The 27,881-nt window shown below is 44.1% G+C and overlaps 1 protein-coding gene across 2 annotated transcripts in view; it reads left to right on the top strand.

Annotated features, from left to right (window-relative positions):
• The first annotated feature begins 18,337 nt into the window (after positions 1-18,337).
• The window catches only part of LOC129810675 (transducin-like enhancer protein 4), an 84,057-nt gene continuing 74,513 nt past the window's right edge, over positions 18,338-27,881 (top strand). The window contains exon 1 of one of the 2 annotated variants that reach the window (XM_055861430.1): positions 18,338-19,104. In XM_055861430.1, coding sequence (XP_055717405.1) covers positions 19,081-19,104 — 24 coding nt within the window. In that variant the 5' untranslated portion in view covers positions 18,338-19,080. The remainder of the gene's footprint in view (positions 19,105-27,881) is intronic. The other variant, XM_055861431.1, reaches the window with a different exon arrangement.

Here is a 27,881-nt window from a genome sequence, read left to right as displayed (position 1 = left end):
CACAAGGCGGAAGTGTTGATTTAAAAACATCCTGTCTCATTTCTTCTCTGGGCTGAATAATGCTCTGAGGTATTCCTCCATGTACTCTGGCACAGAGGCATGGGCTATTTGAAGAATGGGATGTCTGCTCCGTGGGGTTCCTGATTTAGGTTTAGAAATTCTCCACCACGTGTTCTGTTTTATTATAACATTGGAGACATTGAGACATGACCCAGTTGGTACCTCCGCAAACCCTTGTGTAGATATTCCATCTATCAATCAAATGCATAACTTGTCATCACATTCAGTTATTTCTCATTACACACACAGATATGCAGTGTTATGCATACACAGACAGTTACACACACCCTCTTCCTATTGGTTATTTTGTGTGTGTGGTTCCAGCCCTCTTCCTCCTCTCCTTCCTGCTCTGCTCTCTCACCCCATGGACTCCTCTGGATCTGAGCCCAGCGTTTAAATAAATATGAAAGTGCCCTATTTTCTGTCAGGATACAGACTCCTCGGAGAAGCATTGATGAGTTGGTGATTGTTTTTCCTCTGCGACAACACATTGTATGGAAAAGCTGAGAAAATCGTTCAGATTTAATTTGAATGGTTATTAGCTACATCAAAGCCACCATACACTGTAGGCCTAAGAAAACATAAACATATTGTAATGATTTATGATTGCTAAATACTGCCCGATTTAAACACTTTCCCCCCATTCCCCAAAATGTCTTAATATTGGACTATAAATTGTGCCTTCCTGTACTATACTTATGCTAAAATGTTTATTCTACTGAGCCATTTACTTTGTTCTTATCTTAGTATTTATTGTTGTTGCATTGTCAAGAAGGAACCTGCAAGTAAGCATTTCATTGGACAGTCTATTCCGTGTCTATCCCATACATACGACCAATAAAACTTGAAACTAATGTTGGCTAATTAACTGTGTGCATGTACTGAGCAGAGGAGAAGGGAGTGGAGGGCCTGAATGGAGAGCGGGAAGCGTCTTGATTAATCATGATTGACTCATTCAGAGCCATCGCTGCTTCCCCCATCACTCCCTCGCTCCTGCTCTACTTTATGGCTTGATTATGGAGACACTCTCTTTTTTTCCTCTCTCTGTCTCCTTTCTCTCTCTCACCTCTTTCCGTCTGTCTCTCCCATACCTCTCTGGGGCGATACACGCTGTGCTGGTTTATTCATGTGTCCCAGGGAACGGAGGCTGTCAATCTGCCTCCTCCATCCTCCCCCTCTCCTCCATCCCTCAGTCTATCTCTCCTGTCATTCCTCGCTGCCTCCCTCTGTCACTCTCCCTCTCTTTTGTCTCTCTTACGTCTGTGGCAGTCTCACCCTCTTAGTTTTTTTCTGCAAAGGCCTCACTATTTATCTTAATCTTCATTTCTTTCTCTGTCTTCCTCGTCTTCACACAGTCACACTTCAACTCTTGTTTCCTCCCTGCCAATCTCTCTTTTCTTTTTTCTCATCTCTCTCTTCTGTCTATTCAGTGTGTCTGTCTTCATCTCCAGTCTTTGTGTGAGTGATGTATTGTATGGCCCAGCCCAGCTGGAGGAGTCCATGTTGACACAGCAGCTCAGTCTGATGCAGATGCTCTCATAGATCCACCATGGGAACCCATGTCTGTCTGCATCTTCTTTTCTAATCTGGTCTTCCTCTGCATATCCTCCTCTCGCTCCCTCTCTACTCTGTCCTTCACGTCAGCGTGTGTATGTCCGTCCGTGTGTCAGTCTGTGTGTGTGCGTGTGTGAAAGGGCAATGTGTCTCATCAGTGGTCTGCTGTGGGATTTGCAGCAACTGTTTTAGTGATACAGTAGCAGGAAACCTAGTTGGAGAAATGGGGACTATTAAAAGTTTAATAGAGTCATGTGAGATACAAACAACATCCCCCTTTTTTCCCTCTCTCTGCCTATCCTTTCTTTCCTTCACTGCCCTTCCTGCTCTAGCTCCCCCTCTCTCATATCCTCCTCTATAATTCCCTCTCATCTTCTCTCTGTTCTCTCTATCTCTGTTCTCTTGCTCAACACCTTCCTCTCTCATTTCCCTGTCTCACCCCTCCCAATCTCTCCTGCCACTCTTTTTATCCCTCCCTCGCCTTCTCACTCTTCCACCCTCTCTCCCTTCTCTCTCTCTCTCCCCCCTCTCTTTATGAATCATCCTCACCCTCTCTCCAGTGCTAGTGAGATAAGAAAGGAGGGAAGGAGCGAGGGAATGTGAGAGAGTAGAGACGGTACTAATGGTGTTCAGTGTAAAGCCCTCCCCAGTGTGGTAGTGGGCTGTTACCCAGCTGTCTGTGGGGCTTCTTGCCTGTCACTTCCAATCCCAGTGACACCACAGCTACAACACACACAGCTAGCTAGCATTCCACCTTGCCCCGCCCTTACTCACACACCCCTCCTCCCCACCACCTACTCTCTGGCTCTTAAAGACACACACACACATGTATATGCTTGCACACAGAAGCATACTCACAGTACAGTCACACACACACTGCTGGTGCAGTGTAGACTCCCCCTTGCTGAAAGCCAAATTCATTTAGCGAGCACTCTCCTTTTCCTAGCTCTGTGTGTGTATGTAACTATGTGTGTGTGTGTGTGTGTGTGTGTGTGTGTGTGTGTGTGTGTGTGTGTGTGTGTGTGTGTGTGTGTGTGTGTGTGTGTGTGTATTTGCGTGCACACACTTGCATCATCTCTTATTCATCCCTTTACAACCTCCATCTATCACGACTCTGAGAGAGGAAAACACATCAGGCTGAAAGTACAACAGTGCCTGTTCCTCACTATCTCTATTCTCACACTCTTCTCTCACTCACTCTACCTCTGTCTTTTTTCTAATGCTCCCTTGTCCCAGACAGTAAGCAACAGTGTGTCAATGACATGTTAATGATAGGGTTATTACTGTTGTAAACACTATTACTGTTGTAAACACACACACAGGCTTTTCTAGTTGGATCCCGTCCTTTCAGTCAGTCAGTCTGTTAGTTCTGTATAAGTAGTATATATATGTTGTCCCAGTTTGCCCTCCCTCTTCTCTGCTCTGGCGCTGGCCTGCCTCTGAGCTGTGGTCTCTGTGTGAGTGGCGTGTGGTCATCCCGTGGTCTGTTCGCAGTCCCAGTGCGGTTTGCTCGCTCAGACTGAGGCCTGTGACCCTGTCTGTCTGTCTGTGTCTGCTGACTGGTGTTTCCCAATAAAACTCTCTGTGGTTCTGATGGGGTGTGATTAGAAAGCCAGTGTACACACACTAAGACACACACTAAGACACACACGCACTACTCTAGACTTTTCATATCATTCTTTCCTACTGTGTCAATCATCTCATTATAACACCATGAGAACTAGTGTTCTCCACCTCCTGAATAATCTGACAATGAACTGAGAAAAGTAATTCACCATATCCTGCCATGAGGCTAGCCTGTCAATTATAATGATCTTAGCGAGAATGATAAATATTGTAAATTATCTAAATTGGAAATGATTATCCATTTCACCCAACGGCTTTACAAGTTTCCACTGAATATTACTTGGAAGTGAATGGTGGCAAAAATGTTACTTTTAAACTAAAAAACAGATAGAACAGAGATGCTAGGTCTAGGTCCCAAGAAACAAGGAGATCTGCTGTCGGATCTGCCAATGAATCTCGATGGTTGTACAGTTGTCTCAAAACTGTGAAGGACGTTGTCGTTACTCTGGACCCTGATCTCTCTTTTGACAAACATATTTAATGAGCAGCTTTTTTTCATCTTCATAACATTGCAAAAATCTGAATACTTTTTGTCCAAAATGATGCAGATAAATAAATCCATGCTTTTTCCACTTCAATGCTCTACTGCAATGCTCTACTCTTCGGCTAGCCGGATAAATCACTAAGTAAACTTCAGCTAGTGCTAAACACGGCTGCTAGAATCTTGACTAGAACCAAAACATTTTATCATAAGCATTACATGGACCTACTCCTACCTATCTCCCCGATTTGGTCCTGCCGTACACACCTACACGTACGCTACGGTCACCAGACGCAGGCCTCCTTATTGTTCCTAGAATTTTGAAGCAAACAGCTGCTATTTGGTCTTTTTTAGTATTTTATTAGGATCCCCATTGGCTGTTGCAAAAGCAGCAGCTACTCTTCCTGGGGTCCACACAAAACATGAAACATGACATAATACAGAACATTAATAGACAAGAACAGCTCAAGGACAGAACTACGTTAAAAAAATGTTAAAGGCACAGGTAGCCTAAATATCAGTACATACACACAAACTATCTAGGTCAAATAGGGGAGAGGCGTTGTGCCATAAGGTGTTGATTTATCTGTTTTTAAACCAGGTTTGCTGTTTATTTCAGCAATATGGGATGGAACGGAGTTGCATGCAATAATGGCTCTATATAATACTGTAAGCTTTCTTGAATTTGTTCTGGATTTGGGGACTGTGAAAAGACACCTGGTGGCATGTCTGGAGGGGTAAGTGTGTGTGTCAGAGCTGTGTGTAAGTTGTGTGTATACAAATTAGATAGAGAGATAGCTCTGAATCCATGATATGGCAGAGGTTGAAAAGCCATATCACATGTTTTTTCAACAACAGGTTATGGTCAATAATATCAAAGGCTGCACTAAAATGTGTACAGTACAGTACAGCTCCCACAATCTTTCAACCAATCATCAGTCATTTGTGTCAGTGCAGTACATGTTGAGTGCCCTAGCCTGGTTCCTGACTTTCTAGGGAGTTTTTCCTAGCCACCATGCTTCAACATCTGCATTACTTGCTCTTTGGGGTTTTATGCTGGGTTTCTATACAGAACTTTGTGATGATGTAAAAAGGTCTTTATAAATACATTTGATTGATTGATTATCTCCCCCAGTAGAAGGAGCCGTCTTATCCAAGCTAGACTGAACACCAGGGGCTACTTCCAATAGTTTAAAGTGTATCTTTCATCACTCCCTTCCTGTTTTGTAATAACTGACTAGTAAGGATCTGTTATAGTCAATCAAGGAAGGAATGAAAGAAGGAAGGAAGAAATAATTGATTTGATACGTTTTTAAACTGGTCCTAGGTAACAGCGTGATTTAGGACAGTGAAGACAGGTAAAACTAGAGCCATGCTCTACTATATCTCCAGTCTATCCACAGTGGACTGCACCGCAGCAGTTAGGGTCTCATGTGTACAGGTAGTGTAGTTATGTTTAATTTCCTGTCCAAGCCTCTGCTGCATGTGTAGAAGCTATAAAAAGCGCTATTGGAGATTTGTTAGACGGCCAGGGAGTCAGGTGCAGCACAGAGGCCACACTGTGAGGTCAGAGACAGGGCAGAGGACGGGGAGGGAGAGAGAGAGGGAGGGTCGAGGGAGGGAGGGAGGGAGGGATAGAGAGTGTGAGGGATGGGGAGAGAGGGAGGGAGGGATAGAGAGTGTGAGGGATGGGGAGAGAGGGAGGGATAGAGTGTGAGGGATGGGGGCGGAGAGGGAGGCATGTGAGGGTCACAGAGAGGTACAGCTGGGAGGCAGTTGGAAACAGAGAGATTGAGCAGAGGGTTGGCAGGATGTAATAAAGAGCATAGTGTGTTTAATTTGATTTGATTTAATTATATTTGTATAGTTTTATGTATAGAGCCTTCAACAAAGCCCAAAATCCTCCTGAAAGTACCGTATGTCTACAGCTACAGAGATGATACCTCACTGACATAGTGTCATAGTCAGGGTAGGTTTAGTCTTATTCTGGGGTGGAGAATGTATCCTGTGTATTATGTGTGTCTCCATGTATGATTGTATGTGTTTGAGGGCTTTGGGGTCTGATGTGTGAGGATAGAGGTCACTAGTGTGGCAAGGGTTGTCATTCTGCAGTCTTAGAGAGTCTGTGTGTGTGTGTGTGTGAGTGTGGCGTGCGTACAGTGTGTATGTTTTGTATTTGCGCCTGTGTACTGTGTATGTGTTTGTGTGCGTGTGAGAGAGTCAGCTCGTGAGTCAGTGAGCGTGTAGTGGTGAGTCAATGGCTGCTGACAGCTATGGAACATGCAGTCACAGTGCTCCAGTCCTGAGGGAATCACTGACTGGTCTTACCCACAGAGCCTCACACTGCTGCTCCTGCTGCTGCTGCCTGCTCAATGTCACTCTGACATTTACTCTCACAGGGAAACATTCAAACTGAAGGGAATTCAATGCAAAATGGCAGCACACATACTGTACATGCTTATAAGAATTCAATACAAAACAAAAACGCCACTATACAGGTATATTTTGACCACAATACATACGAGTCCTTTTCTCCCAAATTCTTTAGAACTCTAGCCAACATTAGACATCAACCCCTCCCCTCCTCTTCTCGCTGTGTAAGTGTGACCATGATGTCCCAGCTATCCACCAGATGGTGTCATTTGGCCAAATGATGTAGATGTCTCTCTGGTTCCCTCTCTCAACACCCCCTCCCTCTTCCCTATACCTCACCACCATCCATCCACCCCACATTCATAGTTTTTCTCTCTTTCCATATCTTTCACCTCCTTTTTGAATGTACTGTATCGCCTTTCCTCCGTCCTGCTTTGATGATATCGAGAACATGTTTAAATAGAATGTGGGGAAGGGGAGGTAACAGAAAAGTTTCCATTTGGATAAAACAATATATATGTCTGTTTGACTATAAATTGCTGTGGCTGTGTTTACATGTGTTCTATAGGTGTATGAATATTTATGTATGTATATTTGCGTGTTCGTCACAGTGTGTGTGTGCGTGTGTGTGTGCATTAGTTACTCTCAGTTCAGGGAAGGGTTAATGCTGTCAGTAACAGGAAGAATTCCCAGATGGAAGACTTTTAGCTGCTGAACTTAATTGGCATGACATGGCCCAGGCACCCAGCCAACCTGCCTGGCCATTCCACAGCTGTGTGAGGAGAGAGGAAGGGAAGGAGGAAGAGAGAGAGGCACAGAGAGAGGGATATGGAGAAAAAGAGAGGGAGAGGAAGAAAAGAAAAAAGAGAGGGAGTGAGGGAGGGAGGGAAAGAGATGGGGGTGAGGGGTATAATACCTCATCTGTTTGTCAGACCTAACTTTCCATTTATTTCCATTCTGTAACACAAAACAATATTAGAGGCCTGTAATGATTTGCATGTAACGATTAAACAGCTCATCATGTATGTGTGTGGGGGAGAAGGGATACGGCTGGGGAGGGATGTGGTGTGTTTGGGGGAGGGATACGGCTGGGGAGGGATACGGTGTGTTTGGGGGAGGGATACGGCTGGGGAGGGATACGGTGTGTTTGGGGGAGGGATACGGCTGGGGAGGGATACGGTGTGTTTGGGGGAGGGATACGGCTGGGGAGGGATACGGTGTGTTTGGGGGAGGGATACGGCTGGGGAGGGATACGGTGTGTTTGGGGGAGGGATACGGCTGGGGAGGAATACGGTGTGTTTGGGGGAGGGATACGGCTGGGGAGGGATACGGTGTGTTTGGGGAGGGATACTGCTGGGGAGGGATACGGTGGGGGGGATACGGCTGGGGAGCAATACGGTGTGAGGGGGAAGGAGTGATACGACTTGGGGTCAAACTCTGAGTCTAGGATGGCGCTGAATCAACTGTCTGACTCACACTAAAGTAGAGACTTCATTAGAGATCAAGCTGAAAAGGTCTCTCATTCTACAGAGCCTGCAGTGTTCATCTGTTACAGGTTTGTAGATGGAACCTTTCCTCTGACCTCCACAGGAATGTACTGAACTAGGTTAATCTAAGAATGTCAATGAGTAACATATAGTATCTCCAATCTTTATTGGATATTTATTTCAGCTTGTTGTAGAGAGTTTATCTCAAAAGAACTGAATCTAGTTTCAATGAAAATATAAACATAGTCAGCAGTGTCTGTGGCCTTAGATTGTCTCTTTATAGCCAGTTTCCATTACCGGGTCCAGAACAAAGCCTGACTCATGTATTGGCTGGATACAACAGAGTAAGCCTTTCTCAATGCTGTTTTCTGTTGAACAAATGACATTTCAGGGATGTATCTGGTGTAATGCACTGAGTTCCTCTCTCCTTTTGTTCACACAGATAGTCACACACTGACATGCACTACAACACATCTACTGTCTTTCTCTCTCGTTACGTGTGCATGTTGTATGTATTGTTGGATTGTTGTTCCTGTACACACATAACTGCACTCCAGATCCCAGCTGTTTTGGGCCAGTTAAACAACACAGCTCCCCCAAGGATTTCCAAACATAGCATCATGAATTTTTCAAAATTGACATCCACCGTCTGCCCCTCAGCCAGCAGGCCCACATGTACACACACACTCTCCCTCTCTTCTCTCTCTCTATCCCTCTTCCAGTCTCTCATTGCTCTCCTCTTTCGGTCTATCTCTCTCTCTCGCTCTCTCTTTTCTCACACACACACACGCACACACACGCACACACGCACACACGCACACACACACACACACACACACACACACACACACACACACACACACACACACACACACACACACACACACACACACACACACACACACACACACACACACACACACTGCATCTGTTCGCAAGAATCCCTGCCAGTATATTTTACACTTATGTGAATGAATGCATCCTAGTGTGAGACTGTTTATAGAGAGAGAAGCATCAGACATTTGGTACCGGCAGGGAGGCAGACAGAGAGACAGAACCAAACACACATTCACTGGCAGATATCACTTGACAAATGGCCTGCAAAGATAAAACATTTCATATAAATGTAACCGTAATAGAATGATGGATGCGTACATGGTCATAGTAGATTGTATGTATTTGTACCAAATGTATGCACTTGACTTGACCATGGGTTTCTGGTTTTGTCATTGTATATGAATTACATTCTGTGTGTGTTTCTGCATGAACGCTGTGTGTTTCCATGCGCGTTTGTGTATGTGTGTGTGTACACAAGTGGTGTGTATTTTGTCTTATGCATAACTTACACTCTCCTCCCTCCACACTACCATCCACTCCAGTCTTCCACAGAGCCAAGCAGTGAGAGGAGCTTTTATCCACTGCAGCCTGCCTGAATCCCAATTAGTCACACAATTGGCTTTTGCCAAGCAGCCTGATCAGAGTACAGTACATAGCCAGAGGAAAATACTGCAGCACTCCACTCACAGGCAGCACCAAGGATGGGCTGTCTAGCTGGCTCTCTATAGGGACTCTGACTCACACAGACACACAGTGGATGTACAGGGGAGCAAAGGCATATGTACTGTACATACAGTATATATACGCTTATACACGCTTACACATACAGTATATACAAGAACAATATAGACATCATACACAACAAATTGTACAAATTAGTGTATAGTACATAATCATACATCACATTTATACAATACTTCTACATGTGTGTATAATATATAACACAGTCCTATAGAGGAAAGAGGGAGCACTGAACAACGATAGCTACATAACCAATATGTCAATAGTAACATGCATGCAAACCCACACCCTCACATACTATATGCAGGCTCACACAGGCCTGTATGCTTTATTGAACACACACACACAAATATGAGTAGCTGCCAACACAAGTCCATGGGTCTAAGCGTGAGGCGGTAGTGAGATGGAAATTAGCCTGATCCTAGTTTGGATGTGTCTCGTTTCCTGGAGATTCTCCACATTCATATCAAAACAGTGACCGCCTCAACATACATACATACATACACACACACTCGCGCGCGTATGTACACACACATACTGTACACACACACACACACACACACACAACACGCACGGACACACACACATGCAGCACATTTGTACAAGCTCAACAGTGCACCCCGACCCACAAATCCAACAGGAAATAAGTGGGATAAACCTAATTATGGCAGTGTGACAGACTAAGTCTCACACATGCCTCTGAGCACACAGACAGGAAGGGGAATTTACCCTGTGAAAACACACGAACACACCCAAATAGCCAAATGTTTGCACTGCTGGGCATAGCCATGGGAAGCAGGGGTGCTGAGGGTGCTGCAGCACCCCCTGAAAAATATAAAAAGTAGTGCACTGGGCCTTTACTAGTCCAGTATTAGCGGACCGAAATAGCTCTCTGTAGCACGGGTTAAAAAAAAAATTGCAGAAAGACGCTCTTCACATCACTTTGATTTGAACCGTTCTGTTTAACCAATGTCAACATCCAGCTTGTCTAGTTTCACATTTGTAGAGATTGATTTTTTTTCAGTACCAGTTAAAAGTTTGGACACACCTACTCATTCCAGGGTTTTTCTTTATTTTGACTATTTTCTACATTGTAGAATAATAGTGAAGACATCAAAACTATGAAATTACACATATGGAGTCATGTAGTAACCAAAAAAGTGTTAAACAAATCTAAATATATTTTATATTTGAGACGCTTCAAAGTAGTTGCCATTTGCCTTGATGACAGCTTTGCACACGCTTGGCATTCTCTCAACTAGCTTCATGAGGTAGTCACCTGGAATGCATTTCAATTAACAGATGTGCCTTGATAAAAGTACATTTGTGGAATTTCTTTCCTTCTTAATGCGTTTGAGCCAATCAGTTGTGTTGTGACATGGTAGGGGTGGTATACAGAAGATAGCCCTATTTGGTAAAAGACCAAGTCCATTTTATGGCAGGAACAGCTCAAATAAGCAAAGAGAAACGACAGCCCATCATTACTTTAAGACATGAAGGACAGTCAGTCCGGAACATTTCAAGAAGTTTCTTCAGGTGCAGTCTCAAAAACCATCAAACTCTTTGATGGAACTGGCTCTCATGAGGACCGCCACAGGAAAGGAAGACCCAGAATTACCTCTGCTGCAGAGGATAAGTTCATTTGAGTTACCAGCCTCAGAAATTGCAGCCCAAATAAATGCTTCACAGAGTTCAAGTAACAGACACATCTCAACAACAGCTGTTCAGAGGAGACTGCATGAATCAGGCCTTCATTTTTCAAACATTTATTTAACCTTTATTTAACTAGGCAAGTCAGTTGAGAACAAATTCTTGTTTACAATGACGGCCTACTGGGGATCAGTATGTTAACTGTCTTGTTCAGCGGCAGAACGACAGATTTTTACCTTGTCAGCTCGCGGATTCGATCCAGCAACCTTTCAGTTACTGACCCAATGCTCCAATCACTAGGCTAACTAACTCTATTATGATAAAAATATATATATATATCTCGCATAGCTCATTAGTACACCCTGTGGTTGAATATATATGTATCTATTGAAGGTCCTAGGATACAACAATGAATCATGTGGAACAAATACATACCTTCAAAGGATACATTACAACTTACAATAATGAACACCTTGTGAAACAGCTGTGAAAACCAACCTGGCAATATTTAAGATTTTAATACATCAATGTTTATGTTTTTGTGATGCAGGAGTGTCATTCATTTATTTTCACAGATTCTTTTTTGTACTCTCACATGGCATTCAGACTGAAATACTTAATTCTGGTGTGTGTAATAGAGAGGTGGGTGATGTGTGGTTGCAAGGTTCGGCCTGTCACTTGTTCTCAACAACAGTCTCGGAAGGGGGACTTGAAGAGGGGGACTGCGAAGTCCAGGCACTGATGCTCTCTTTGTTCTGAGTGTTTGCAGTGCTAGTGGTTTTAGTTCATCTGTGTATCTCAAATATTGTGTCCAGTATGATACGGCTAGCAAACTTAATTAGCAGATAATGACAACATGACAATAACAGTAGCTTTAAATTATGTAATGAGATGGAGGAGGGGATAGGATGAGTGGGCAGATTGTTGGGCAATCAGACGTCACTAGATGCAGAATTTCGTCTGGAGGGAGAGGAGAGAAAGGGTTAAAGGATGAGAACCTCACTAGTGTCTTCTAGTCCAGTGACTGGACTTACCTGCCCCTGTTCCTCCAGTCCGACGCAAGCCACCTGTGAGAACATGTGATGGATTAGTCCAGTGTTATGAAGGGGAGACATGTACTTCTCAACAGTTTTTGAAAGTGTAGCCTACCTCAACCTGCTCCCCTTTCGACTCAAAGCACAGAGAATCAGACTGATCCAAACTGGCTCTGGTGGATGAGATACCTCCTGGGTGGCTCGGACAGTTGACAGTCCTAAAGTCATTTGGAGAGGTCAATTGAAGAGATACATTTTTATGAGCTCAGCATAACTAACATTTCTTGCTTTCTCAAATGTCAACCAAAAGCTTAACATACTTTGACTCACATGCTTCACTGAAGTGTAGGGCGTCAGGGCTCTCTGTGGTCGACCGTCCAACTGCTCCAACTGGTGAAGATTGTTGGCTTTCCCCGAGGTAACCCTTATGAAGACATAAAGAGAAAAATGTAACTGCTTAACGTTACCCTGAATTGTGAATTTCTCTGCCCCCCATGAATGTTGGGCCTCTTGTCGAGATCAGTGGTGCCTTCATAGTACTTCGCCTGGTTGGAAAGATAAAATAAAATCTCCTCATGGGATGCCATTGAAGTGCAAGCTGCATACAAACGGAAAGCAGCTACAATAACAGTTAGTTAGCTAGATAATGTTTGCTAAATAGAACTGTCTGGCTGAGGTATATAGTAGCTAGCAATGTCAATATAAAATCAATATAAAAACAGCTTAAATTACATATTCCTATTTAACAATATTTTTGTATATAAAAAAATACATATGGTAAAGAAATAGTGTTATCTTTCCAGTCTTTTCGGTCCTCTGAAGCAGCAGGCAGTCAGCAGGTTGTCACCATCAAAAACACTGTCCTTGGAGAATAATTCTGTGGTAATAGTTCTGCGCGGACTGAGCCAGGTGAAATAGAACTAGAACTGCCGGCGTCCTCCTTCCTTTGCGGCCGCTACGAGGTAAAAGCATCACAACGTACGCTTTGGTTCATTACGTAATCCGGTCCGAATTTCGCAAGTTCTAGCAACAGCCAACTGATTGAATTCCATTGTGATTTAGAGGGGGAAACTATTTGGCATGACATGACTATCATTTGTTTTTCAAAAGGACAATGACCAAACAATTCTTCAGGCTGTGTAAGTGCTATTTGACCAAGAAGGAGAGTGATGGAGTGCTGCATCAGATGACCTGGCCTCCACAATCACCAGACCTCAACCCAATTGAGATGGTTTGGGGTAAGTTGGATCGCAGAGTGAAGGAAAAGCAGCCAACAAGTACTCAGCATATGTGGGAACTCCTTCAAGACTGCTTTAAAAGCATTCCAGATGAAGATGGTTGAGAGAATGCAAAGCTGTCATCAAAGCAAAGGGTGGCTACTTTGAAGAATCTAAAATAGATTTTGATTTATTTAACACTTTTTAAGTTACTACATGATTCCATATTTGCTATTTCACAGTTTTGATGTCTTCACTATTATTCTACAATGTAGAAAATAGTAAAAATAAAGAAAAACCCTGGAAGGAGTAGCTGTGTCCAAACTTTTGACTGGTACTGTATTTGTCCTATGAGGTTGAAATCTGCAACAGTTTACTGTGTGCTACTGTGAACTAAGGAGTAGCTGCTGAGTTCAGAGCAGAGAGAACCTTCCTGAAGAATGGGAGGTGGAATTTGTTCTCCTATTGACGGAGTTGTAAACAGAACTATCATTATAGTGAAACATGCCCTGACAGACTGACTTTCACACACATGGGAGGGAGGCAACAAGTGAAGAGTAGAGAGAGAGAGCGAGAGAGACAGTGTGAGAGAGAGGGGAGACAGGCACAGAAAGAGAGAGATAAAGAGAGATCTGATAGAGAGAGAAAGATGAGGAAGAGAGAGGTGAGTCACTGCTCTGAGGGTGGCTATAGGCAATGAGGTACAGGGCCAGAGGTGACAAACATACTCACTCAGGGAATAAGCCCCATCTATCAGAGTGATCGATGCTCCCTGACAAGTGTGTGTGTGTAACTCCCTTTGGTTGCGCGCGTGTTTTTGTGTGTGCGCGTGCGCGTGCACGTGCGTGTGTGTGTGCGTGTGCGTGTGCGCGTGCGTGTGTGCAGCAGGTAACACAGTCACAGACAGGGACAGAGTGACAACACTGTTTCAAACAGGAATGCTTTCAAAGCAGACAGCTGGAGTGAGTTCAAAGCGCTGTGATGCTTTACAGTAACATGATAGAAATACAAACTACGGAGTACTGCATCAACAAATGTCAGTCTCTATGACTTATATTACAGCTAGCTGTAGGTTGCAGATGCAAAAATGTACAGTAAAAAGAGTCCTTGCTGACTTCTATATTCTCATGTTGACAGAACAAAAATAACAGACACACCCAGTGTTGCCTGGAGAAGTGGATATACTCCCATTTTGCCCCAAACTAATCAAATGGCCTGCCCACCGAAGGAAAGGAGCACTGTGTGAAAAAGTCTATGAGAAACAGTGACATACACTCTGAATTACCTAAAATTATAAATCATATATTGGTCTTTCACAGCCACGCCAACCCAAGCTGTACTGTGCAGTAGGCCTACTACTGAAATATATATTAGTCAGAAATTCACAGGTGTCAGATTTTCTCAACTTTTTTTCAGGTTTTTGTTCTCAAAGTGACACTTTTTTTTCAAAGTCCATAACTATGCCACATCAGGAGACCACTTTAAAATATATTTTTAAGGGTAGTTACCCTTTATTTCAAGCGTGCAGGCACCTAGCACTATTGTTTGATTGAGTGGTGATTCTGTAGCACATGAGACTGAGTTTGCAAAATAAATGGGCACTGGACTGATGCAAATAATCATGATATCATTCTGACAGGTAGGCATAGGCTATTTTGTAACTAGTTAACATTTAATAGAGTTTTCGGGAAAGCCTTTCCATCAACCATAAGACAGTTAGGCCTATCATTAGCATCACTATATATAAAGGAATTATCCTAATCATATTAGCAACCCATGGTAATTGTTGCATCTTTAAATCCCCCATATTTTTAACATATATTTCCATCTCTATCCATGAAACCGCTTGCGTGTGCTGTGCGCATTTTAGAACGGTGTTTTCCCCCAAATTGCATTTTGGAATATTCACGCGTAGGTCTACTGCGGCGTGTACATTCCTGCGTCTAAAATGTGAATTCATTATAGTTGATCAACATTTTAAGATAAACATTCCGATCTGTTACATCAGCCCTGTTAATTGATATGGCGTATACCTCCACTACACTACTCTGATACCTATCAATGAGGATTAAGAAGTGAGCATACGCAATGCACACTGAAAAATAAGTGGGTATACGGCGTATACCCTCACCACTGCACACACCTCATTATATTCTGTCATGTGCGGATGGCATAATGGTCTTGGTCTCATATGAGAATACTGTAAACAGAATCATTACTTTCTGCTTTGAAATGAACGTAAGTGTAATTTTTTCAGTCTCCCTCACTACATTTCTAATCTTTAATTCGGACTGTGGACACGAGTAGGGAGCTTTCCCGCTCAGTTTAGGAATAGAAGGATTTAAATTAACGGCGGAATTTACTGAGCATTTATGTAGCGTGACTGACAGCGGGAGTCTGTGAAGGGATATGTGTGTGTGTGTTGGTGTGTGTGTGTGTGTGTATAATAATTGGAACTTCAATGCCCACAATCCCCACAGACTCTTCAACTCCCCCTCCATTGCCCGCAACCAGTCATTGGACATCTGAGCCATGATTGGTCAGATTTTTCCTATGATGTCAAGACCCAACGTGGGACAATGTATTGCTTATTGGCTAAAGTAGGCACCAAGCTCGGCCAATCAGAGAGCGATTAGACAGTTTTTACAGCGGCAAGCTTTTAAGGTGGTCTTGAAGTATTTGTATGTTCTCGTTTCCTCAAATTGAATCACCTCAGAGGCGGATCTAATTTCTCGAAGATAATGTTTGCCTGTCTCATCGCCAGTTATGTTATATTTACATAGTTGTTTACATCTAGGGCTGTCATTTTTCTCCTATAGCCTAGACATGTTTAGACATGTTTATATTGATCAATTCGAGGGAAGTTATGGCGCTTAGATAACAACCTAACATTACATGCATGAATTTTGAAAGAAAATTGGGGAAAACTCACCTGTTTAGGTTTACTGATGAAGAATCGTTACTGCCAAGTTAAATATGTTTGCAATCTGATACAGTTTCAATGTGCATGTGTAGGTTATAGAAATATGATAATGCGGCTGCATTGTTGACTATAGTTAAACTATGATATCATTATGCACACTGTGATCAGACAGGTAGGTTCAAATCAAATGTTATTTGTCACATGCGCCGAATACAACAAGTGTGGACCTTAGAGTGAAATGCTTACTTACAAGCACTTAACCAACAATGCAGTTTTAAGAAAAATACCTAAAAAAATTAGAAATAAAAGAAACAAATAAAGAGCAGCAGTAAAATAACAATAGCGAGGCTATATACAGGGGATATCGGTACAGAGTCAATGTGCGGGGGCACCGGTTAGTCGAGGTCATTTGAGGTTCGAAGCTCACTTCTCTGAACATTTATATTACATTTAAGTCATTTAGCAGACGCTCTTATCCAGAGCGACTTACAAATTGGTGCATTCACCTTAAGATATCCAGTGGAACAGCCACTTTGTAGGCCTATCTGAAGATTCAATAGGCCTACATATAGAACCTTTGGGATTTGTTGAGTTTAACCTATTCAATTGAGAGGTGAGATTGATGCAGACTGAAAACATGTACACAGAAAACCTTAGTCATTAGGGAGCTGTCATTAAATGACTATTCAAATGGTTCTTATAGATACATCAAAGGCCAATGCTGCATGCAGGTTCACTATACATACAATACAGATTGAATTGTCTGTTTATTTTGTTTCTATAAATCACTATCTGACATCATTCAAGTTAATACAGTTTGGTAAGATATGAATAAGAATAGAATATGTAAGTGTGACTTGATTAAGTAACCTACATTATACTGTGCAAGAGAAGGTAGAGGGGTCCGTGGAGAAGGAGGGGTTAGTGAATGGGATAAGGGCAGTTTAGACTTGAGTATGGAGTATCACAAACACTGGTCAAAACCACTGGTACCACCAAAAACTCTGACCACCATACTTAGGTGTTGTCAGGCTCATCTCAAGGTGCCTTAATAGACAGACACACTCATCCCTATTAAGCCGGCACCCAGCCCTGTTTATCCAGCACCACCCAGTCAGCCCTGTGTAGATTAGACAGCTCATCAGCCTATCAGCCTTGAACCCTGTGCTCCTGATCAGCTCTCCAAGGGAAATAGACTCAGAGTCATGTGAATAATTACCTGCCTAGATAACCATGATTAGTGCAATCCCCTACCTGCCTGGGAGGAGGGTAAGGTAATACCACCTCTCAGATGGAGGGAGGGAGGGAGGGAGGGAGGGAGGGAGGGAAGGAAGGAAGGAAGGAAGGAAGGAAGGAAAGAAGGAAGGAAGGAAGGAAGGAAGGAAGGAAGGAAGGAAGGAAGGAAGGAAGGAAGGAAGGAAGGAAGGAAGGAAGGAAGGAAGGAAGGAGATGAGGGGGTGGGGTGGCAAATGAGTTATTGGATGATGAAGTGTGTAAGATGAAGACCAATAAGAGATGGATGAATAAAGATTGATAGAGGGGTGTGAGGGTTAATAGGAATATGAATAACACTACTTACTGATTGTAAGAGAGAAGTATTGATGTGCAGCACAGTTAGGCTATCTGAGGTCCAGGTGTGTTTATTAACCTATTATTGTGAGCTTTAGTGTATCAAATGCCTTAGTTATTGTAAACTTCCGTTGTGTAAAAATGAAAAGAGCTTTACTTGTTAGGTGTCCTCTTTTTCAAGATGCCGTAAGAGATGAGTGTGTGTGCGTGTCTGTCTGCCTGTGTGTTCTTTCCTTGTACGAGTCTTGGAAGCCATGAGAGTGGGATGTTCAATCGTAAGGGATTAATTCCTGGTTGATCAAGTTCAACAGCGAAGCCGCCCTCCGTAAACTCATCTAGCCTATAGCCAAATGGTGGGATTACTTACTTATGGAAATAAGACCCTTTAACAAACAGGTCTGGGCAGAAATAACCACTACAATATTCAAATGTCTCAAGATGTTGTTATTTACATCTGATGTATTTATAATATGTGTGTGTTTCTGTTTGTGTGTGCAACCTAGAATACAGACAGGTCTTTTATCTTCTCAGAATGACTAATTATCTGTATTTGTGTGCGTTTTTGTGTTTGTCTAAGTGTTTTATTTATGTGTGTGCACTCATATTTGTAACGATAGTGTGTGAGGATGTGTGTCTCTGTGCCTGTCCCTTTGTGCATGGCTGATTGCTTTGTCCATCTGACCACAATTGAAAGGGTATCTCTAGCTATCTCAGTGTCTGTGTCTCTATCTCGGCCGCTCCACCTTAAGTAGAGCTTTAGCATGCTGTTGTGTTTGTGTTGAAGCCAACAGGCACAATATATTACAGTCTAGGGCTCGCTGCTGAAAAGCCTGCTGGATCTTCTAGTGACCTGCTGTTCTTTCCTCCTTTCCTGTGTTTTTTTCCCTTCAGATTTAGATTAAAAACAAAGCTCTCTCTCTCACTGTTTTTTCTCCCTCTTCTTTTTCTTTTCTATTCCAACTGACAAGCCAACCCTTCAGTTTCGGGTTCTGTGCTCTCCAATAAGAAGAAGAGGGGAGTTACTGTAGATTGTTGGTGTATTTGGATGGAGGAGTGTAGTGTTTGTATCTTGTTGGTGAAGGAACAGGGAAGGGGGGGTACTTAGGTGTAACGCTCGAGTTTCACTGCCATGTCAGTGCGCGTGGACTCTAACTGATCACAGAGCGAGAGAGTCAGAGGGAAACGAGAGTGTGACTTTGGTTACACCGAGGAGACGGAAAGAAGGAAAAGGAGTTTGGGGATCCGTTTTACCGTGAGACTTGTAGGATGCACTGACGGACTGAGCTCTCCCAGCTGTGTCGACAGGTTCCCGTGTTGGAAAGACAGAGAGGAACAGAAAGAAGAGAAAAAAGCAGGACTGGGCAAGAGTGAGGACTACTCTTTCCAGCCTTGCCTGAGCCCAGACCAGAGCAGGGGGAGAGATCTGGACTAAGCTGTGTTCCTGGTTGAGGGTAGAGGAGTGGAGGGCCAGGGGACGGGCTCTGACCTGGCCATCAAACAGACCGTGAGCATCTCCTCTCCTGGGACCATGTACCCTCAGGGCAGGCATCCGGTAAGTGACACCTCTCTATCTGAATACTGCTCAGTAACAAGGTCAGAGACTGCACTGAGAGGGACAGTGACATGGAACAGTTATGGTGCTTAAAGAGATTCCTTCTAACACACACACATATGCAGTCACAAATGCGCACACACACACACAAACCACACACACACACACACACACACACAACACACACACACACACACACACACACACACACACACACACACACACACACACACACACACACACACACACACACATAATACAACCTCATACCCTCCACTGTCTATCCCCTGTCACCTGCACCCGGGTGCTGTTGAGAGCAAGTTGAGAGGTAGTTGTTTGGGTGGTATAGCTGACTCCCACTTTACTCTAGTGTGTGTATGTTTGTCTGTCCTGTGTGTGTGTGTGGTATATTTGTTTATGTGTCCAGGAATAGCGTGTTATAAGGCAGAGGGATATGTATTCCTCTCCCTTCCTCCCTCCATCCCTCCCTTCATTACTATAGTGTTGGGGACTGAAGGATGGAGCTGGAAGAGGGGGTGGGTTTGACCACACATGCGAGAGAGACAGACACAGATAGAGACATATACAGACATGAGGTCTAGTCGCTATAATCAGATGTGTTGTCTGTTTCTTTGTATCTGGTGCAAATGGGTCAGTGGACACTCCATTTTCAGCCTGCAACCACAGAGAATTATGGATGACATTTTCAGAAGAGGGGGCATGTGAAATCACTTATAATCACAGACAGAATGCAAATAAGTGGAATAGAATGGAAGCAAGATTGAGAGAAAACAAAGGCATTGTGAATTAGAAATTGAAATGAATAGGAGATCACACTGGAAATAGCTCAATACTCAGTCTGTTCTCTCTTTTGTCACATCAGAGGTTTTGTTCAGAGTTGAACAGTGTTTGTGATAAAGTTCAGTCCCAGATTGAGCCAAATCTAACAGATCAATACATACTTCTGCTGCCATTGGAACTTACTTATGCTGCCTGCTGGTGTAATGGGATCTACAGCACAGAGAAGGTGTGTGTGTGTGTGTGTGTGTGTGTGTGTGTGTGTGTGTGTGTGTGTGTGTGTGTGTGTGTGTGTGTGTGTGTGTGTGTGTGTGTGTGTGTGTGTGTGTGTGTGTGTGTGTGTGTGTGTGTGTGTGTGTGTGTGTGTGTGTGTGTGTGTGTGTGTGGGTGCTCACCTTGTTATACTAATGTCTTATGAATCAATGTATTCATATTTATTTATTTGCAAACTATCACGAATTACAAAGGGAAACCCAGCCGCAAGTTGCCCAGTGACTTGAGCCTACCATATGAGCTAAATGCCTTCTATGCTCTCTTCGAGGGAAGCAACACTGAACCATGCGTGAGAGCACCAGCTGTTCCGGACGACTGTGTAATCACGCTCTCCGTAGCTGACGTGAGTAAGACCTTTAATAAACAAGTTCAAATTCCCAAGGCCGCAGGGCCAGACGGATTACCAGGACGCATACTCAGAGCATGCACTGATCAGCTGGCAAGTGTCTTCACTGACATTTTCAACCTCTCCCTGACCCAGTCTGTAATACCTACATGTTTCAAGCAGATCACCATAGTCCCTGTGCCCAAGAACGCCAAGGTAACCTGTCTAAATGACTATCGCCCCGTAGCACTCACATCTGTAGCCATGAAAGGCTTTGAAAGGCTGGTCATGACTTACATCAACTCCAACATCTCAGACACCCTGGACCCACTCCAATTTGCATACCGCCCCAACAGATCCACAGATGACGCAATCTCTATTGCAGTGCACACTGCCCTTTCCCACTTGGACAAAGGGAACACCTACGTGAAAATGCTGTTCATTGACTACAGCTCAGCGTTCAACACCATAGTGCCTTCCAAGCTCATCACTAATATAAGGACCCTTGGATTGAACACCTCCCTCTGAAACTGGATGCTGGACTTCCTGACAGGATACCCCCAGGTGGGGAGGGTAGGCAACAACCCATCCGCCACGCTGACCCTCAACATTAAATTTGACGACAACCCGATGGTAGTAGACCTGATCACCAACGATGATGAGACAGCCTATAGGGAGGAGGTCAGAGACCTGGCAGTGTGGCAACATTCACATTGACGGGGCTGTAGTGGAGCGTGTCCAGAGCTTCAAGTTCCTCGGTGTCTACATCACTACGGATCTATCATGGTCCAAACACACCAACACATTCATGAAGCGGGGAACGACAACGCCTCTTCCCCCTCAGGAGACTGAAAAGATTTGGCATGGGCCCTCAGATTCTCAAAGTTATACAGTTGCACCATTGAGAGCATCTTGACTGGCTGCATCACTGAGCACCCTGCCATCCAGGACCTCTATACCAGGTGGTGTCGGAGGAAGGTCCTAAAAATTGTCAGACTCCAGCCACCCAAGTCATAGACTGTTTTCTCTGCTACTGCAGGGCAAGTGGTACTGATGCACCAAATCTGGAACCAACAGGACCCTGAACAGCTTCTACCCCCAAGCCATAAAGACTGCTAAATAGTTAGTTAAATAGTTAACGAAATACCTACCCCACCTTTTTAAACAAACTTTTTGGGTTGCTACTGTTTAGTATCTATCACTTTATTCCTAGTTATATGTACATATCTACCTCAATGACCTCGTACCCATGCACGTCGACTCGATACTGGTACCCCTTGTATATAGCCAAGTTATTGTTACTCATTGTGTATCTATTATTACTTTAATAGTAATACAGTAATACAGTAATATAGTAATTACATGTTTTAATTTTCTATTATTTCCCTATTTTCTTTCTCTCTGCATTGTTGGGGAGAGCCTTGAGTATGCATTTCACTGTTACGAAGAATGTGACGAATACAATTTTGATTTGATCAATGAACACATTAATGTCCAGATAAGTATAACATCAGACTCACTGGACATGACTATCTGGATACATTACATCAGTGTTAATTTTGGCAGCTATTTTAGAGTTAGTCTTAATGACTAAAATACATTTTAGTCTTACATGCTGACCAAACCGGACGCACACCATCGCGCGCACGTTGATTTTGTTCACCCACACCAGAAGCGATCAGGACACACAGGTTATTAATTTGGGGACAGGTCAAAAAGCATTGAACATTTATGGCAATCTAGCTAGCTATTAACATTGGGTTGTTATTTTACCTGAAATGCACAAGGTCCTCAACTCCGACAATTAACCACAGATAAAACGATCAACCAAATCTGTCTCTCCTCCTTCCTTAAGGCTTCTTTTTCTTCTTTGGACTTTATATGGAGGTTGGCAACCAACTTTATAGCATTACTACAACCTACCAGAGTGTTGACCTAAGTTCATCTTTCAATCACCCACGTGGGTATATGCTCCTAAAAAAACAATGAGGAGATGGGAGAGGCCGGACTTGCAGCGCGTTGAGCGTCACAAATAGAACCAATTCATATTTTAGCGCCTGGCCACGCAGACACTCGCTGACGCCCGCGAGCAGTGTGTGTGCAATGATTGAATAACATGTAGGTGTACATTTATTTAGCAATGCTCGCGTACACAATGCGAGCAGTGTGGTTAGCATTTTAGTCACATTTTGGTAATTCCATCATTCTTAGTTTGTTATTGTCAGTTGACAAAAATTCTGGACAACTTTAGTTTAGGTTTAGTCATTTTAGGGACTAGGGTCATTCCATTTGATTTCAAAATTGTTTTGACATCACTCCTTTAGATTTGAATGAAACCTACAGTATACATATTTTCCCATGGTAGAAGTGTTCAGAAACAAACTTTTTGGACCTGAATACCAAAACATTTAGGAGATAGAGGTGCCCAAAACTAAAACTTGCACCCTGTCTTTTCCTACTGGCACTGACTTTGCCGATAACTTCTGTATTGAGGAAAAATGGTACTTACTAAGATTGTGATATGTGGTTGTCTCAACTAGCTACAGTATCTTAAGATGAATGCACTTACTGTGAATCGATTTGGATAAAAGTGCCTTCTAAATGACCAAGATACATCCATGTCTTCATAATTGTTTTACCTTTAATGTCAATTATCTAAAAACGTGTAAAAAAAAAGATACAAAAATGTGGATATGTTTTGGCTGATAAATGTACTAAAATTGGAATAACATTTAAATGTAAGCTTTCAAATGGTAGCACAAAGATGGTTGGAAGTTCACACATTAGAAAATGTTGACTTTAATTGGAATATCAGTTGTTTGAAATCAAACTGTTAATATTCCACAGGTAACCTATTGAAATCATCGAAATATAGATAATAGAATAGACATTTTCATTTAAGTTGACATTCGACAGTGGGTTGACCGGCAGCTATCTTTGTGGTAGTAATTGTAAGTTAAAATTACATTTCAATGATGTACCAGCTTAATTAGTGTTCTGAAGGGATATGTCCATTCTAGGAATTATTTCTACAGTATGATTGAAATGACACTCACCCTGTATTCAGTATGTTGCACAATCACCTCAGATGATGTAAAATAAGGTCTAAGCTGTCACTTTCCTGACCTGTTTTCTGTTGTTTTTGTATGTGTTTAGTTGGTCAGGGCGTGAGTTGGGGTGGGCATTCTATGTTATGTGTTTCTATGTGGGGTTAAATGTGTTGCCTGATATGGTTCTCAATTAGAGGCAGGTGTTTGACGTTTCCTCTGATTGAGAACCATATTAAGGTAGGCTGTTCTCACTGTTTGTTTGTGGGTGATTGTTCCTGTGTCTGTGTCCGTTGCACCACACGGGACTGTTTTGTTTGTTCATTCGTTTGGTTAGTCTGTTCCTGTTCGTGCGTTCTTCGTGTTATTGTAAGTTCTCATGTTCAGGTCTGTCTACGTCGTTTTGTTGTTTTGTTGTTTTGTAGTTATTCAAGTGTATTTCGTGTCAGTGTTCGTCTTGTTTAATAAATTCATTCATGTCTTCATACCTCGCTGCGTGTTGGTCCAATCCATGCTCCTCCTCATTCGAGGAGGAGGAATTAGACGAACGTTACAGAATCACCCACCAACAAAGGATCAAGCAGCGGGGTAACGGGCAGCAGCGACAGCAGCAGCGGTACAAGGAGGAATGGACATGGGAGGAAATCCTAGACGGAGAAGGACCCTGGGCAGAACCAGAGGAGTGTCGCCGCCCCAAAGCGGAGCTGGAGGCAGCGAAAGCGGAGGGGCGGCATTATGAGGCGCTAGCAAGGCAGAGCGGCTGGAAGCCCGAGAGGCTCACCCAAAAATGTCTTGGGGGGGGGGGGGGATAAAAGGGAGTGTAGCTGGGTCAAGTAGGAGACTTGAGCCAACTCCCCTTGCTTACCGTAAGGAGCCGGTCTGGGCGGTATTGGAGGTGAGCGACGCAGAGACAGTGAAGGAGTTAATGGGGAAATTGGAGGAGAGAGTTATGAGGGATGTACTGGTTTGGTGCATGAGGCACAACATCCGTCCGACTGAACGTGTCGGTGAGTTGATGTCACCGGGAACAGCTCTCCATACTCGTCCTGAGGTGCGTGCTAGCCGTCTGGTTAAGACAGTGCCTACACCACGCACTAAGCCTCCTGTGCGTCTCCAGAGTCCTGTGCGTCCTGTTACTGCTCCCCGCACTAGCCCTGAGATGCGTGTCCCCAGCCCGGTACCACCAGTTCTGGCACCACGCACTAGGCCTACTGTGCGCCTCAGCAGGTCAGAGTCGGCCGTCTGCCCAACGCCGCCTGCACTGCTCGTCTGCCCAGCGCCGTCTGAGCTGCCTGCCTGCCCAGCACCATCTGAGCCATCCGTCTGTCCAGCGCCATCTGAGCCATCCGTCTGCCCAGCGCCATCTGAGCCATCCGTCTGCCCAGCTCCATCTGAGCCATCCGTCTGCCCAGCGCCATCTGAGCCATCCGTCTGCCCAGCGCCATCTGAGCCATCCGTCTGCCCAGCGCCATCTGAGCCATCCGTCTGCCTAGCGCCATCTGAGCCATCCGTCTGTCCCGAGCCATTAGAGCCGCCCGTCTGTCCCGAGCCGTCAGAGCCGTCCGTCAGTCAGGAGCCGCTAGAGCCGTCCGTCAGTCAGGAGCTGCCAGAGCCGTCCGTCAGTCAGGAGCTGCCAGAGCCGTCCGTCAGTCAGGAGCTGCCAGAGCCCCCAGCCAGTCAGGAGCTGCCAGAGCCGCCAGCCAGTCAGGAGCTGCCAGAGCCGCCAGCCAGTCAGGAGCTGCCAGAGCCGCCAGCCAGTCAGGTGCTGCCAGAGCCACCAGCCAGTCAGGAGCTGCCAGAGCCGCCAGCCAGTCAGGAGCTGCCATAGCCGCCAGCCAGTCAGGAGCTGCCACTCAGTCCGGAGCTGCCACTCAGTCCGGAGCTGCCACTCAGTCCGGAGCTGCCACTCTGTCCTGAGCTACCTCTCTGTCCTGAGCTACCTCTATGTCCTGAGCTACCCCTCTGTCCTGAGCTACCCCTCTGTCCTGAGCTACCCCTCTGTCCTGAGCTACCTCTCTGTCCTGAGTTGTCTATATTTAGGAAAGGCCTTGGTGAAGGTTCCTGGACCATGGTCGGGGGCGAGGGTCGCCACTCAAGGGACGCTAAGGAGGGGGACAAAGACAATGGTGGAGTGGTGTCCTTGTCCTGCGCCGGAGCCGCCACCGCGGACAGATGCCCACCCAGACCCTCCCCTTGAGTTTTAGGGGTGCGCCCGGAGTTCGCACCTTGAGGGGGGGGGGGGGGGGGGGGGTTCTGTCACGTTCCTGACCTGTTTTCTGTTGTTTTTGTATGTGTTTAGTTGGTCAGGGCGTGAGTTGGGGTGGGCATTCTATGTTATGTGTTTCTATGTGGGGTTAAATGTGTTGCCTGATATGGTTCTCAATTAGAGGCAGGTGTTTGACGTTTCCTCTGATTGAGAACCATATTAAGGTAGGCTGTTCTCACTGTTTGTTTGTGGGTGATTGTTCCTGTGTCTGTGTCCGTTGCACCACACGGGACTGTTTTGTTTGTTCATTCGTTTGGTTAGTCTGTTCCTGTTCGTGCGTTCTTCGTGTTATTGTAAGTTCTCATGTTCAGGTCTGTCTACGTCGTTTTGTTGTTTTGTAGTTATTCAAGTGTATTTCGTGTCAGTGTTCGTCTTGTTTAATAAATTCATTCATGTCTTCATACCTCGCTGCGTGTTGGTCCGATCCATGCTCCTCCTCATCCGAGGAGAAGGAATTAGACGAACGTTACATAAGCTAAAACATTTGAGAAGATGAAGAAAATATGACATTGTTTTTTTAATCATTTACGTTATAAAGGTTAGAAAATTACAGTTTTTATTTAATAAAAAGATTTTCAATAAATTAGAAAATAGTTTGACAAACTTGTTTGTAAGTTTTTAAATAAAATCAAGCTCATGTAACGGCTTTCTTTCTGGGATGAAGGAGAGGACCAAAATGCAGCGCAGTTAGTGTTCAACATGTTTAATTAAACAATAAACAATGAACATTAACAAATAACAAAATAACAAACGTGAAAGCCGAGACAGTCCTATCTGGTGCAGAACACAAACACAGAGACAGGAAACAACCACCCACAATCCCCAACACAAAACAAGCCACCTATATATGATTCTCAATCAGGGACAACGATTGACAGCTGTCTCTGATTGAGAACCATATCAGGCTGAACTTAGAAACAGACGAACTAGACACACAACATAGAATACCCACCCCAACTCACGCCCTGACCAACTAAACACATACAAAACAACAGAAAACAGGTCAGGAACGTGACAGCTCAACTGTTTATCTTTTCCCGTGATGAAGCTGTCCATGGTGGTGAATGCAAAACGGCTCAACTTTGAGCACCTCGATCTCCTAAATGTTTTGGCATTCAGTTCAAAAAGTCACTTTCTGACCTCTTCTACCATGGGCAAAATGTATGGAAAGTTTCGTTCAAATCAAAAGGGATGCGTTCGAAAGGGGATTGAAATCAAGTGGAACTACAGGAAAGGGAGGGCCAAGCATGATGCCCCCACTCACATCGATGGGGCTGCAGTGGAGCGGGTTGAGAGTTTCAAGTTCCTTGGTGTCCACATCACCAACAAACTATCATGGTCCAAACACACCAAGAAAGCCATCAAGAGGGCACGACAACACCCTTTCCCCCTCAGGAGACTGAAAATATTTGGCATGGGTCCCCAGAACCTCAAAAAGTTCTACAGCTGCACCCTCGAGAGCATCCTGACCGGTTGCACCACCGCCTGGTATGGTAACTGCTCGACATCCGACCGTAAGGCGCTACAGAGGGTAGTGCGAACAGCCCAGTACATCACTGGGGCCAAGCTTCCTGCCAATTTAATTACTTAAAAATCATACAATGTGATTTTCTGGATTTTTGTTTTAGATTCCGTCTCTCACAGTTAAAGTGTACCTATGATAAAATTTCCAGACCTCTACATGCTTTGTAAGTAGGAAAACCTGCAAAATTGGCAGTGTATCAAATACTTCTTCTCCTCACTGTATATACTAAGCGCTGTCAGAGGAAGGCCCAAAAAATTGTCAAAGACTCCAGTCACCCAAGTCATAGACCGCTCTCTCTGCTATCGCACGGCAAGTGGTACCAGAGCACCAAGTCTAGGACCAAAAAGCTCCAAAGATCGAACCCTTTTTTTAAATTTCCGCCTAAAATGACATACACAAATCTAACTGCCTGTAGCTCAGGACCTGAAGCAAGGATATGCATATTCTTGATACCATATTTGAAAGGAAACGCTGAAATTAATGTAGGAGAATATAACACCTGGTGAAAGATAAAACATGTGTTTTACATTTTTTGTTGTTGTT

Source organism: Salvelinus fontinalis, chromosome 14 (assembly GCF_029448725.1).
Source record: "Salvelinus fontinalis isolate EN_2023a chromosome 14, ASM2944872v1, whole genome shotgun sequence".
NCBI classification, from domain to species: domain Eukaryota; kingdom Metazoa; phylum Chordata; class Actinopteri; order Salmoniformes; family Salmonidae; genus Salvelinus; species Salvelinus fontinalis.
The sequence above is the reverse complement of the archived record's forward strand: the minus strand, read 5'-3'. Positions and strand labels throughout refer to the sequence as shown.